We start from the raw sequence: 16,060 nt of genomic DNA, 5'->3' as shown, positions 1-16,060 counted from the left end.
CATTGGCCCAAGACCATCACACCAAAGTGAACTTCACCATCTCTTAGTCACGCTCAAACTCTCAACTGAGTCGGTCTAAAGCATTGGGCTTCAAGTTCAGAACCTAGAAGCCCATAGACCATTTTGTGCCTTCAAATACCATGCCTATGTAAGACTTCACAACAGGCAACACACACTCTCTAGTCTAACATCCCTCCGTGACAGAAAACAACACCAAACCATTGCACAAGCCAAGAACTGACTTCTTATTTCAAAGTAAGAATCACAGTAGCTAAAATGCACCACTAAATGGAACACTGATGACAAACACAAGAAACAATATGAATTTCCGACAAGAGATCAATGAAAATGAAAATTAGCTACCAACATGATTTCAATCTTCAATTTCTACTAGAACATAAGAAACCATGACATAACAGACAAAAGAGGTTTAACAGTCTCAACTGACAAAGTCGAAGGTCCGAGAAACAACAGTCACATATTTACTAACATAAAAGTTGTTCAAAGCATCTACTAAAGTATATTGCAAATCAATCATCAGAATATGGAAGGCTTAACAGATTCAAATTCACTCAAATGCCCAGGCGTTCTCCCTCCTAACTTCCTCCTCCTCCTCCGGAGTGAATGACTTCACGTTGAATGTCTTACGGATCTCCTCAGGAGTCTTCCCTTTGATCATGTCTGCAACTGCCTGACATGTTAGATCAAGCAGGCTCTTTATGTTCAAATAGTTGGCAGCCTGTAAAGAGGATGAGGCAAATGATTTAATACAACTGCAATGGATATTTAACCTCTACAAGCTCTCAACAGAAAAGGAAAAAGCGAATCTCTACATTGGACTTGAGAAAACTAGATATTAAAAAGGAGGGCTCCATGTAAATCATTAGATGCTAATAGCAATATCTAGAAAAAATGGAAACCAATATGAAAGCACCAGTAGCAACGGTATGTAAATTTAACAGTTAAAAAAACATTCAAAAAATTGTCAGCTACTCAACGAATTCAAAATGCCAAGGCAAGAGCTCAGGGGAAGGAACAGAGAGGCCATATCAAACATATAAACAGAATGTGCTACAAACATGTCCATATTTTTTTTTAAATGACAAGGGAACCCGCAGCCACTACCCTTTGGGTGCGCACAGGTAAACCCCGCTCATGTGCAATATCCTGCAAACCACACAAGAGAGATAACCCACACTAGGCAAGCCCAGTGAGACGATCTCGACTCAAAAGGCAAATCCCGGCAGGGGTTTCAAACCTGAGACCTCCATTATGAAAGCACATGTCATTGTTTCTTAAAAAAAGGGAACAAACTAAAGTATGACTACATATTCTTTTTTCTTTTTTTTCTCTAAATTGAAGGAGTATGACTACATATTCTGAAGGTAAAATATATGCTTCATTCTAGTTTTACAATTACAAGCATGTCTTATTTTTAATTTTAATTTTATTGCTACAGCAAGTCTTCTTCGTTCTTACACATTGTTTTTAGAATGAGCCACTAAAATACTATACTGTTGTACTAAGCAAATAGAAAGTTCAGTACTTGATCATGACAAAAGGGAAAAATATTACCAAACATAAGAGACTAATAAAACTACAGAAGTAGCAGCAACACTACACGTTATTTCATTACTTCAAACATACTACAAGAAAACGACTACACATTGAAATATCCTGGAGCCTAATAAAGCAGAATGGATACAAACTATCTGGTTTGGGATTGAGACATAATTGATTGATTAATTTATACGTGACTACCCTTATAAACTCAATGTATATATATATATATATATATATATATATATTTTGATTAAGCACCGGGTGTCCGCGTCTCTTTGAGCCCCGACTATATAAACTCAATGTATATTACCAATGAACTAGAGCAGAAACTCAGTCTATGGAAGAGGAGGCAGCAAACAGAAGCCAAGAACACGGGCAATGGTAACCAAAAGTACAAGGTGCACTGACAAACTACCATAGATCCACAAATTAAAAAAAAAAAAATACCATACACTGATCACAGAAAACTAATACTCCAGTTTGTTCATTTTATATGGAGGTGTGGTTGACTGGGAATGGACTTTAATAAAGAAAAAGAAACTTTTGGCACATACAAAAGTACTTTTTAGTTAGAACTTGTGATCTATACATGCCATGACATTACTATCACCTACACTAAGGGTAAATGGAAAAGCTAAAGAACCTCCAAATATAGAAACGTTCATTCTTTTTCGAATAGATTAACGTGGAAAAATTGTCGGTTTAACAATTTACACAACTACCAACCAAAAGTCATCATTTTGAAACACACCAATAAGCAGAGACTGTTACAACAACCTATGTTGCTCGGACTCTTCAAAATGTCAAGGGATGCGTGTCGGATTCTCCAAAAGTAGTGTATTTTTGGAGAATCTGAAACGGGTGTGAGATCGAAAGTGAAGAGTCCGTGCAACTTAGACAACAACATCATACCCAGTGAAATCCCACAAGTGGGGTCTGGGGAGGGTGGTCTGTACGCAGCCTTACCCCTACTTTGTGAAGGTAAAGAGGTTGTTTGGAATAGTCCCTCGACCCAAGGAAAGCATATCAAAACAAGTATGAAAAGAAAATACATTAGTTTATAACAGTAGCAACAAATAATAAGATAACCGAAGCAAGGGAAACACTAGGTAATAAAACAAAGACTGTTGAAATTAATAATTTATGCAACTATCAACAACAACAACAAGGCACAAACAGAAAAGCAGGAAAACAGTCGAGCCAAAAAAAAAAACTCCATCAGTTCTCAGTTATAAAGCACTTTTACTATAGGAGTCACATATTTTTTCAACTATAATCTTAGAATATGACAAAATTATGACTTATAAGTGCCTATTTGCAATTGTTTAAATAAATAAATAAATAAGAAAACACAGAATCATTGACACCAATAATTGAACAATCAGACCATCACAAACAGAAAAGCAGTAGCCAAAAAACACTCCATCAGTTCTCAGTTATGTGGCACCATAACTACAGGAGTCACACATTTTTTCCTTTGACTACAATTTCAGAATATATCAAAATTATGACTTATAAGCTAAAGCCACTTTTGTTGCTGCACCCGAGCCGGATTCTCCAAAAATGCACTACTTTGGGAGTGTCCAACACGCACGCACCTGTTGATATTTTTTAAGAGTCCGAGCAAACATAGCTTATTAAGTGCCTCCTTGTAGTTGTTTAAATAACTATGAATAAAGAATCATTGAGACCAACAATCTGACCGCCGTAATCTAGACCCAAAAGGAATCAAGTAAGATACATAATTTTCAAGGGAACTCTTGAGTTAATATATACAGTGTAAAAATTGGTGGTTTAACAATTTACACAAGTACCAACCCCAAGTCATCTTGTTGGCATAGACTAATTAGCAGAGACTATTGAGATTAATAATAACAACAAGGCACAAACAGAAAAGCAGAAAAATTGAACAATCGGACCGTCATACCAGTATGAGATCGAAAAGGGTACTCTGGTCAACTTTGACAAAATCAGCATCAAAAGACTTGAGATCCTCATCAGAAACCTCATTATCTTCAGCCTCCACGTGGCGCTTGCAGTACTCAATAACCTTAGCCAAGATCTTGCTAGTCACATTAGGCAAAGGGATGCTTGTGTTAGCACAGTCATCTCCAAACATAAGCTTAATACTCTCTGATTCTAAAGCCACTGCCTCTTCAACCTCAAACGTTTCCCCATCGGCACTCTTCAGTACAATCATTTTTGGATGTGAACAAACCCTACAGAGAGAAGCAATAAAGAGAGACGGTGTAGAATAATAATTCAAGGCTTTTCTATTAGTACAAACACTTTTGTGGGACACTTTTTTCACATGTTAAGCCGACTGTCTTCCACTGCCACTTCTAGATTCTCTACTTTGCATTCTCTATTCGGATTACGCGGTACCATCTTCTCTCTGCTTTGCTTTTTTTTTTTTTTTTTTGAGGGGGTACGAACACTGCATCAAATGCTTGTACCAATAACTTTATAAATTATACATATAATGAATGTTTATATATAAATAAACTCGTGTTTATTCACTTTAATTAGCCTGTTTTTAAGGTTTGTATTTTGTAAATAATTTGTAAAAATTTGTTATAGTCATGATAATGAAAGTTGTTCATCAATGTGAAAAAGAAAATTAGTAAGAAGGTGAGGGAAAATTAATATTTTGATTCTAGATTTTTTCAAGAGGACAAACAATAGCAACACAAATTTGTATCAAAAGTTATATAAATTGCACACTTTAATCAACTACTTTTTTATCCCACTTAGACATTTGTCATAGTCTCTCTCCAATAGACTATTTTCAAGAATATTTATTAGAAAGGGTTAATTTTATTTTGATTTTATAAATGAAAAAGTAATTTGGACACACACATAATATATTTTTCAAGAACGCGAAAAGTCAAGAGTGAACAAGTAAAAGTACACGGAGAAAATAAATGCGTCGGAGAATTTAAATTAAAGTGCATACGTCTATAGAATAAATATTAAGTGCTATGACATATTAGAAATGTCCACGTGAGATTAAAAAATAGTTGGGTAAAGTATATACGTTATATAGCTTATGGTACAATGGTACAAGCATTCATTGCGTGTATAATTTGTTAAGCTTTTGGTACAAGTTTGGGCAGTTGTGTTCGTACCCCCAAGCCACTTATATATATTAGAAAAGAAATATGGGAAGAAAATAAATATTCAGCAAAAAGTCAAAAGTCAAAAGTGAACAAGTAAAAGTACATGGAGGAAATAATTATGTCGGAGAATTAAAATAGAAGTGCACACTTGTATACATGAGAAGAGAATAAATATTCAGTACTATGACATATATCCACGTGGTATTTATTAATTCTTAAATGATCTGAAAAGTCAAAAGTGAACATATTAAAGTGCACGGATGAAATAAATTTGTGTAGGAGAATTAAAATTTGAAATGCATACGTCTATACATGAGAAGGGAATAAATATTAAGTACTATGACATATGTCTACGTGGGATATAAAAATAGTTGGATAAAGTATACAAGTTATATAGCTCATGGTACAAGCATTCATTGCGTGTACAATTTGTGAAGCTCATGGGAAGAAAATAAATATTCAGCAAAAACGTGAAAATTCAAAAGTGAACAAGTAAAAGTGCACGGCGAAAATAAATGTGTCGGAAAATTAAAATAGAAGTGCACACTTGTACACATGAGAAGAGAATAAATATTCAGTAGTATGACATATATCCACGTGGGATTTATTAATTCTTAAAGAATGTGAAAAGTCAAAAGTGAACATATTAAAGTGTACGGAGGAAATAAATTTGTGTAGGAGAGTTAAAATTGAACTATATATGTCTATACATGAGAAGAGAATAAATATTCAGCTAGAATACGAAAAGTCAAAAGTGAACAAGTAAAAGTGCACGGAGAAAATAAATGTGTCAGAGAATTAAATTTGAAGTGCATACGTCTATACATGAGAAAGGAATAAATATTAAGTACTATGACATATGTCTACGTGGGATATAAAAATAGTTGGATAAAGTGTACAAGTTATATATCTCATGATACAAACATTCATTACGTGTATAATTTGTGAAGCTCATTGTACAAGTGGGGGCAGCTGTGTTCGTACCCCCACCGCACTTATATATAATGAAAATGTGGTAATTTTTCTATTATATATAAGCATGGAAGGAGGATTAACACAGCTTCCCATGCTTGTACCAACAGCTTTAGAAATTGTACACTCAATGAATGCTTATACTAAAAGCTATATAACTTGTACTCTTTAACCAACTACTTTTTTATCTCACGTGGACATATGTCATAGTACTTAATATTTATTCTCTTCTCATGTATACATATATGCACTTATTTATTTCCTCCGTGCACTTTTCACGTTCTTTAAGAATTAATAAATCTCACGTAGACATATGTTATAGTACTGAATATTTATTCTCTTCTTTACTTGGGCAAATTACTTGACTTTTCACGTTCTTTAAGAATTAATAAATGAAGTACTCCCTTTGTCTCATATTACTTGGCCACATTACTATACTTGACTTCTTACATTCTTTAAAAATTAATTAATAAATGAAGTACTCTCTTTGTCCCATATTACTTGACCACATTACTATACTCGACTTTTCACATTCTTTAAGAATTAATAAATAGAGTACTCCCTTCGTCCCATATTACTTGGCTACATTACTAAAAATAGATGTCTATTTTTCTATTCTATATTTTTCTTTATTTCTATTATATATAAGTGTGGTGAGTGGACGAACACAACATAAAGTGTTTGTACCACAAACTTTACAAATTATACACGCAATAAATACTTGTACCAAAAGCTATATAAATTGTACACTTCAACGAACTACTTTTAATTTCACGTGGACAATAAATTGTACACTTTAACCAACTACTTTTAAATTCCATGTAGACATGTCATAGTACTGAATATTTATTGTCTTCTCATGTATACATATATGCACCATCCGTGCACTTTTACTGTCCACGTTGATTTTTCTTCTTATTATTAATTTTACCCTTCACATTAATTACTTATTTTCAAATCATTTTCTAAGGCTATTGACATTATACACCAATAAATATGAATATTATGGTAAAATATATACTCCCTCCGTCCCATATTACTTGCCCACTTTCCCTTTTACATGACCCTTAAGAAATCATAAACAAAAGATGTATTTTACTATCATACTCCTATTTCTCTCTAATAAAGGGAGCGACTTTTATCCCCATTTTCCTCCTTTCTCAATACTTAAATGTGAAGACAGGACGAACAATTCTTCGACATATTATGACCTCATTTATCATTACGACACCAACAACATACCCAATATAGTCCACAACTAGGATTTAGAAAGGGTAGAGTGTACGTAAACCTCATTCCTACCTTGAGAGGTAGAGAAAGGTTCAGTACCTCGATCGCATGGTTGTTTACGTCATAAATGTCAAGAGTCCGTCTACTTATATAATTTTGGACAATCTTCACAGCATGAGTTATCTTTTGAAGTTGAGTCCAACTCAAAGTCTATTTTCTAACAATAAAGAACCGGCAATGGTGAGTTGTCCTGAATCAAGGATTGAAGTCGACAACTTACTAAGCGAGGCGCTACAATTGCATGCTCCCTATGAGATGAAAAAGAAACAGCTCCCTAACAGTGTTAAGGGGTAACTTGTTTTCATCTAAGAAAGATACTTCAAATAAAGAAAACCTAACATTCAGAAAGAGCTTATCAATTTTATTTAAAGAATAAGTAGGTATAACAAGCATTACAAATGCAAAATTGGAAAAGAATAGAGACCACAAATTACAAAACAGTGGTGCATTAAAGTAGCTGAATGCTCACAGATGTTATGTAGTAAGAATCAATTATAGATTGAAACATTTGAGCTACTGAATTAGTTACTAGTTAGGCAGCAATATAGGATTTCCCTTGTTTATACAATAGACAAGTATGTCATCATTGATACTTACAGAAGCAAATATTTCTGTCACTGTGAACATTTATAGACACTCTTTCTGTGGCACTGCTTCATCTCCAAGGCACAGAGCAGCAGGGTATGATAGGTTATTTTCAATCAACATCTTTTTTAAGTACTGGAAAATAAAAGCCAGGTTGAAGCACCTGAATAACCATGACTACAAGCATTGACAAATGGGTCACTAGTACAAGCAATAATACAGATACCTGATCTCTACATTAATACTGATACAAGTTCTGCATCTTGCGCTTGTTGACAGTTCAGACAAGGAACCTATTAATCAAGAGATACATAAGCGTGTGTTAGAAACCATCATTAGCTCCATCCAATTTGACCGCGAATAAAGTTTGACAATTCTTTAGTATCATATTAGAAGGGGAACCTTGGAGCATTGGTAAAGTTGTCTCCGCTTGACCTATAGGTCAAGGGTTCGAGCTGTAGAAGCAGACACTAATGCTTGCATTAGGGTAGGTTGTCTACATCATGCCCCTTGGGGTGCTGCCCTTCCCTGGATCCTGCTAACGCGGGGTGCTTTGTGCACCGGGCTGCCCTTTTTAATTCTTTTTCATATTAGGATGAATTTACACTGAATATGTGAGTAAGCTTATCTAAGCTCTACATTTTGAGTAAGCGACAATATGCACCGGGCTGCCCTTTTTAATTCTTTTTCAGATTAGGATGAATTTACACCGAATATGTGAGTAAGCTTATCTAAGCTCTACATTTAAATTCTGTCAACAAAGAGTGGTTTGTATTCTTAGATATTACTGATAAGCAATCTAATAGATAATAGAAGGAAATTTAAATTATGTCTTCTTTACTCATGTAAGAAATCTTTTGAAGCAGTTTGACCCTGCGTTTTATAATGAAGTTGTCTTTTGTTTCTTATACAAGGCCCTGGGTACATAATAGATATGTCCTGTATGTTAATTGTACCTTATACAAAGCACTAGTTGCCTTCAATGGACCCAACTAAATAGTAGAACTGTAGAAGGAAAATGACCTTACTTGTGTGAGGAACTCATGGAGCTGGGGTATCATTTGTGTATGAATTGTGTCACAACCCAACGAACCTATTCAAGAGAATTCAGCAAATTCAGGCTGGCGTTACTCTTCTAGATAAAAATCAATGTAATGAGGCCATAAATGTTTTCTCATTGATAATTGGTAAACTAAATCAATACTTACAATGTTATTATGAGGATCTCTCCAATAAAATCCTTGAATTAGAATCACAGCTATATTTGATGTTACGAGAATAAATATACTAAGAGAATGCTTTCCCATCCACTCTAAAACAAACATCAAGCGCCTCCAACCATAAATATCCACCTAAAGGGTCATAAGATTCGCAGGACTGTCAACTGAGTTATAAATCAAAGTGAAAGCGACAAGTGATGATTATATTGAAAAAAAAAAAAGAGATAGACACAAGAGGGTTGTATTTCCAAACTTACCAATAAATATAGCAAATAGAATGTGATTCCAGCTGCAGCTGAGGTTACCAGCATATAACTTATCGTGTACAGCGATTTGTTTAAGGGAACACCTGAAAGGAAAAGAGCACAAATCTCACATTTCATGGTGGCTAGAAGCATTTTTGACTTGAATCAAATTGAAAATTTGTTTGTTACTCCAGGTAATCATGCATTATAATCTAGAAGTAAGAAAAGACATACCTATGAAGTCAAGGAACAAACCAACCACAAGAAGTGAAAACGAGAGGACGGACCAACTGTATAGCCGATCTTTATGATCCTGAACAGTCATATAAATTACTTCTATCAACAATATGTTGTATTGCGATAATCTGGCACTATCGCTAATTTATTAATGCTAAAGCTGTATGCCAATTACCACCACGCTAATATATTTTTCTGGAAGATATATAAGAAAACTCTTCTTGGAAAACCACCACTTATGCAGTGCAGTACATTTCAATGATGAAGGCTTCTAATTGAGACCATAACAAAGTAGAACAATTGGATTGCTTGAGACCTGAAAGCATTCCTTCGACTTCTACTGAAATAGGACACCTAACAGACGTAAAATCATTCAGCTAATGAGACCCCATGGCTCACCTGAAATTGGACAAGTATGTGACCATACTGGAGTCCAATGATGGATGTAGCAGCAGCTGTTAGTGAACTGCAAAAAGATTACCAGCAGCAGAAGTTGTTAAACGACAAACTAGAGAATAAGTACATTTCATAGGATAATTCGAGGATGAAAAATAATGACAGATTTGTTACCTTAAAATGCCTTCAGGATCAAAAGCGGCATGACACCAAGATGGCATGTTGAATCCATTGCATTCCTGTGAAAGATAATATTGGTCATGAAGGGGCTAACTGTGAGGTTTGGACATAAGCTTGTTAGCAGTGCAGTTCAGTCAAAGGTTACCTCCATATTTCTATGTACAGGTTTTGTATGGAGGTGATTTATTCCAAGAATATAGCGATCAACCATTCCAGCAGAATTACATGCAGGTCCAAGATCTCCTCTAACAGAACATTTTACCTGAAAGTGGCAACAAAATTTACCATCTTATATTACAAACTGCCTTTTTATGTGTTACTTGAGCTGAGGGTCTTTCGGAGACAGCCTCTCTATCTCCACAAGGTAGGGATAAGGTCTGTATACACTCTACCCTCCGCAGACCCCACCTGTGGGAATACACCGAGTATGTTGTTGTTGCTGTTGTTGTTTATATTACAAATAAAAGACAACTGATGGCAAAAGTTCTCAACCCAATTAGGAATCGAAATGAGCGGTACTGAGTGATTAGTCATTTTTAAGCTTCTATTGAATTAAAGCGGTTATAAGCTTCTATAGAATAACAATTGATTACAAAAGTTCTTGACTATGAGCAAGTGCTTTACATGCTAAATCAAAGGTAGAAAAATATTACTCGTATCACTCAAAGCAGTTGTTAGTTGCCATGTTTTAGGACTGCAGCTTTGAGTTTATTTACTGCAGTAATTTAGTTTTCCTGAGGTAATTTCTTTTCCTAGTCTTTAGGAGTTTTTCAGCAGATTTGTTGCTGATCTTTGGGTCTTTGAAATTAGTATTCTATTATAAATTGAAGTCTTAATTGCAGTGATATATCAAACTTTTCAATTTCAGTTCTTTAGCTCTCTTCTTTCTTGTTCTTCAATCCTTTGCTATTCTCATTCTTTCATTACTCAAAAGTTTCCCTTTGTTCTTTTTCTGTTTTTTTTCCCTTTTGTTCTTTTTCTGTTTTTTTCACTCAAATTAACAACAGCAGTAACGATTCATCTTTAAGCTTCTGTTGAGTTCTTAACGTGTTGCTTAGAATCTAGTTCAGATTAAGGGGAATAGAAAATCAAACAGCTTCTAACCTCATAAGTGGTGCTTCCTGTTGACTGTGACACACTGAATTTCCAGTCAGGTACATACAGACCATACAACAACCCGCAATGCATAGCAGACAATAGGAACATGATACACCTACAAATGAAGTAAAATGTTGTCAGGTAAAACCATAGACAAAGATAACCATAGAGGACAAGAAACAACACTATATAAAATGAAGATCGATAATAAGATTCCCAATGTCATTGCAGTGAATCATTATTTTTCCAATAAAAAGACACTTACTTCTCCTGTTAATAAACAATGAGGCTTAGTCCAAGTAGTTAGGTTGAGACCTTATACAGATATGTCATGGGTTTGACTTCCACCAGCGACAAGCATAGAAATTTAAAGGGGATTAACGGCTACTTACGAGAAGTTGGTTTTTTTCATAATTGTTAAATGAAGTTCACAGTATGCATAATAATGCACTTGTGGTTCCACCAAGGTAAAGAATCTGGTCGCCAGTAAGGTTTTGCTCGGTGCAATGAGAAATAGTTAAATCTCTCGGTTTATCTGAATATGTTCCATTTATCAAAAGGAAAAAGGAAATCAACGTTGTTAAGATATTTGGTCTATTTTGTTCCTTGTCAGTTTCCAAAGCAATACCCTCATGATGATGAAACAGAAGATATATGTAGTGCTCCTAACAATTGCACAATAAAAAAGGTTATCCACATCAATTTTACAGAGTAAAACGTCCACAAAATCAGGGATGTAGTTGTCTTACCATTGCCAAATGTAATTTCTGAAAAGGGCAACTGTTTTCATCCCCTGACATGGAAGCCAGATCTCGCACAAAGCTGCTACAATATATCCAACAGCTATTCTCTGCATAAATGCAAAAGAAAAGTATAATATTCTGAACAAGTAATTGATATGAACAGGTTACATGCATAAGTTCTTTATCCTGCACCTATATGTTGACCATCTAGTGATTAGAAACGTTCCTAACGAGAAAAAGAGAACTTCATCTAATAATCAAGGAAACCAGGTTAGGATGTTTCTCTTGCAGAATCAGCATGTATCACAGAAATAGGTACATAGGAAGTTAAGCCACGTAAGCACTTGATTGAAACTAAAAAGAACAACAAAGCAATACCTCACAGGCTAAAGCTGGAACTAGGGCTCAAGCGAAAGCAGTCTTTAGAAGTCTAAACTAAAAAAGACTTACGGACCACTTAGGAAGGATAAGTAACATAGCTACAAAGCAAAAAAAATTGCCGGACGTGATGCGACGACACTATCTCAACAGGCAATGCTAGTGAAACTGAAACAACACTTACCTTGTAGCTAGTCTAGTCATCTCATACCACGGTAGCGAAAAAAGCGATAAAAATAATATCAGAGGTACCTGCAAAATTCCCATCCATCGTATTCTTTCAATATCTACACCATAGGTTAAACCAGTGATTCCATGCAAGTAACCCCCTGCAATGAAATAAATGTGGAATCAGTAATTATCCAACAGCATTCAAGTCTAGATATCTCATATAAGAATAATTGTAATCAAAGTCAGAAGATAACATTAGTGTTAGAATCTCGTAAATATTCTTGAATATTCTAGGATCGTTTAAATATAGCATAGCTTGATTTACTCCTGTAATTATGTATTTTGATTCTCTTTTTGTTTCTTAGAATATGTACAATTAGCTATTTAAACCCCAACAGCTTTGAGGGAAGAACCAGTTTCTCTCAATTCTCGTTTAATTTGTCTTACTTTCTAACAAGTAGAAAAGGTCATCAAGAGCAAAACAGGAAATCCCGCCATACACACACGAAAAGGATAAAATCCAACAATTTGAATTCTTGCTAAAAACATATACTAGAAAATGTATTGGATTATGTTACTTGGTACCGTAAAATCTTCAATTTAGACTATTTTCTGATGATGCTTTTCCATCAGGAATTTAACTACAGTATCTTCACGCAGAACATTTTGTACTAAGCAAGTTTAACTCGACCTGTAAGTTTACATTCTTGTTGATTAAATTTTCCTGGTCTATTTAACTAACCGAAGCTAGCCGAGATTGAGAGCTTCCTTACAATGCAGCTCCTGAATTGTAAAGAACTAAAGAAGCTGTTGGGCCAAGGCTTAAACTGCCAGATAGAGACGAGCTAGCTGGCCTTTTAACTGTGTAATATCTCAAGAAGTAAAACGTGTCATCATTGAACTTCATTTCATTTGTAAGAACCAGAGCAATATCCTATCTAGTTGTACCACAAAATTAAAGCACTCTCATTTGTTGCAATTTATGGAGTGTAGGAGATCCATTTTGAAAGACATATACAGGCTTATAGTTGCAGAATATTGTTAGGCGGTTGATGTTAGTAGTGAGCTGTAATATTCATTTGAAAAATGCCAGTGCACTAAATTACCTTGAAGGAAAATGCCAAGGATAAAAAGTTTCAATGTCCTAATCACAACTTTCAAGGTCCCCCCAGTTCTGTCTATGACTATCTGCAGTTTTGAAAGAGGAAAAGGTTCAGAAAATGCTAAGTGCAACAATGACAACAGGCATGATCTTACTCAGATGATTTAATTATAAATTGACAGCACATAGGATAGGATATCATAATGCAAGTTTGAGAAGTATGCATCATAAGCGTATATCTTTCATAATGATGGGGTTTATGTCCACGATTTTATCTGAAGATCAAAGTATAGATACCTTATTTACAATAGCCAGGGAAACTCCAACAACAAAGAGGAAGAGGCATTAAAAAGTCTGCCAAGCGAACCCCATTCCACGGGGAGTGAGCAATGCTGGGGAAAACAGAACCACCGTAATCCACAAGCATCATAAGCTGAAAGCAGTAAACAAATTAAAATCATGAGCTGAAATTTCTACAAGAGAGAAGGAAAAGAGAAGAACTATGTCTTAAAATAAACGTGGACAAGGAGACCTCACTTGTGTGGAGTACGGTTATCAAAATCATCGTTAAAGAAAGCATTCAATCCAAACCTTAAAGCAAGGGGTTGAGTAGATAAAGAAGCATTTTTACAATGGACTTTGAGAATCGTTATTTATAGGGTTAGCTGCAAGTTATGTTGCTCGGACTCTCCAAAAATGCACTACTTTTGGAGAACCCTACACCCACGCGTCGACATTTCTAGAGAGTCCGAGCAATATTGGCTGCAAGTAAGTGGTGTTGTTATAAGCACGAATAAAACGATCTAAAGGTGGCCATATCTTCTTTGTGAATTGTTGGGTGTGCGAACAAAGTACCACATTGATAGCTGGAAAGAAAAATGAGCTACTTATAAGGAGTTGGATACTCTTAATAATGTGAGGCCTTTTGGGAAAAACCGTGCGGGCTTGACCCAAAGCGGACAATATCACATCATGTTAAGAGTATCTTTGGGCCGTTTTACCCCCAACAACTGGTATCAGAGCCAATGGTTTGGCGGGACGAGTATGAAGATGGCGGAGTGTGGCGTGGGGCCCGGCTTAGTTCCGTCTATGGGATGGTTGATGACATTTACCCATAGCTTTGAAGACGCATACATAGCCGTTGAGCTTCGGTGACATTGACACGTTAAATCTCTGACCCGTGATGAGTCATGTGGAACTTAGTTCGAGGGAGAGATTGTTGGGTGTGCGAACAAAGTACCACATTGATAGCTGGAAAGAAAAATGGGCTACTTATAAGGAGTTGGATACTTTTAATGATGTGAGGCCTTTTGGGAAAAACCGTGCGGACTTGGCCCAAAGCGGACAATATCACATCATGTTAAGAGTATCTTTGGGCCGTTTTACCCCCAACAACTTGTTAGGAATAAAATAGACCCGCAAAAATAATATTCACGGTATTAGTGATAAACGCGAAACACTAAGTTATGGTTAAGTCAGCAAGAATAAAATGAAGCAATAATGACACCGGAATTTTACATGGAAACCCTTCTGAATAAGGGAAAAACCACGGCCAAGAGGAGCAACTGATATCATTATAGCAAGGAATTTTACATTGTGTAGTAACGAGTACAAAAACTCCTAAGACCACTACACCCTCAAAAGAAATAACACTCTTTTGATTTTCCCACCTCACTACAATATCATTCACACTCTATTTTTCTTCACAGACTATTTTCTTACACAGTCTATGGTATACCTCACTTTGCTCTCACTCAGATGTATTGTCTGAGATTTTTGGTGTGTCTTTAAACTGAAAGAGAGCTCCCTATTTATAGGGATGGAGTGTGCAATTTTTTCTCTTGGCATTAATTGGCCTGTGCCAATTCAAAGATACAAAATATTGTATCTGCAAAAGGAAATTGCTGCAGATCACATTCACACACTTTGTCAAAGGAAATAAACATTTCACTTAAGTCATGGGTATGGGGCTCGACCCCACAAATCTCCCCCTCAAGACCCATTCACATGAAGGAGGGTACACCGGGCTTTTAGTTTGAGTGTATGCCGACAAGTTCTTTGCACAATTCAAACTTGTCTCTCGGAACCACCTTGGTCAGCATATCTGCAAGATTTTCACTCGTGTGAATCTTCTTGACCTGGAACAATTCGTTCTCAACCTGATCACGAATCCAATGATATTTGACGTCGGTGTGCTTTGTTCTCGCATGGTACATGGAGTTCTTGCTCAATTCTATTGCACTCTGACTATCACAATAGACAACATACTCCATTTGCTGCAATCCAAGTTCTTGAAGGAATCTCTTGAGCCATATCATCTCTTTGCCAGCTTCAGTAGCCGCAATATACTCCGCTTCAGTTGTAGACAGTGCGACACAATTCTGCAACTTCGACTGCCATGATATAGCTCCCCCTGAAAAAGTAAACAAATATCCAGTAGTGGATTTTCTGTTATCGAGGTCACCTGCCATATCAGAATCTATATAGCCCTTCAAGATTGGATTTGATCCTCCAAAACACAAGCATTCATCTGAGCTTCCTCTTAGATACCTGAGTATCTATTTCACAGCTTCCCAATGCTCTTTCCCTGGATTTTCAAGAAATCTGCTAACAATACCGACTGCATGAGCAATATCTGGTCGAGTGCATACCATTGCATACATCAAACTTCCGACGGCAGAGGAATAAGGAATCTTGGCCATTCTCTCTTTTTCCTCCATTGTTGTAGGACACATCTCTTTGCTCAATTTCAGATGACCAG

The 16,060-nt window shown here is 35.9% G+C and overlaps 1 protein-coding gene and 1 pseudogene across 1 annotated transcript; both read right to left on the bottom strand.

Moving 5' to 3' along the window:
• Positions 1-343: 343 nt before the first annotated feature.
• LOC132606648 (SKP1-like protein 1A) lies at positions 344-3,907 on the bottom strand. Its single transcript, XM_060320227.1, has 2 exons — positions 3,491-3,907; positions 344-739 (listed from the first exon to the last, which is right to left on the bottom strand). Exons 1-2 carry the CDS (start codon positions 3,761-3,763, stop codon positions 569-571), a joined length of 444 nt encoding a protein of 147 aa, XP_060176210.1. The 5' UTR covers positions 3,764-3,907; the 3' UTR covers positions 344-568.
• Positions 3,908-3,962: 55 nt separating this feature from the next.
• Positions 3,963-16,060, bottom strand: part of LOC132606647 (uncharacterized) — a 15,165-nt pseudogene continuing 3,067 nt past the window's right edge.

Source organism: Lycium barbarum, chromosome 8, assembly GCF_019175385.1.
Source record: "Lycium barbarum isolate Lr01 chromosome 8, ASM1917538v2, whole genome shotgun sequence".
NCBI lineage: Eukaryota > Viridiplantae > Streptophyta > Magnoliopsida > Solanales > Solanaceae > Lycium > Lycium barbarum.
This window is presented reverse-complemented; position numbering and strand designations above follow the sequence as displayed.

Bases quoted from the DNA above. Each gene is read 5' to 3' on its own strand.
- LOC132606648 (XM_060320227.1), bottom strand. From the start codon at position 3,763: ATGATTGTACTGAAGAGTGCCGATGGGGAAACGTTTGAGGTTGAAGAG. The intron at 740-3,490 runs GTATGACGGTCC...TCCTCTTTACAG, and splicing joins CCCTTTTCGATCTCATACTG to GCTGCCAACTATTTGAACAT.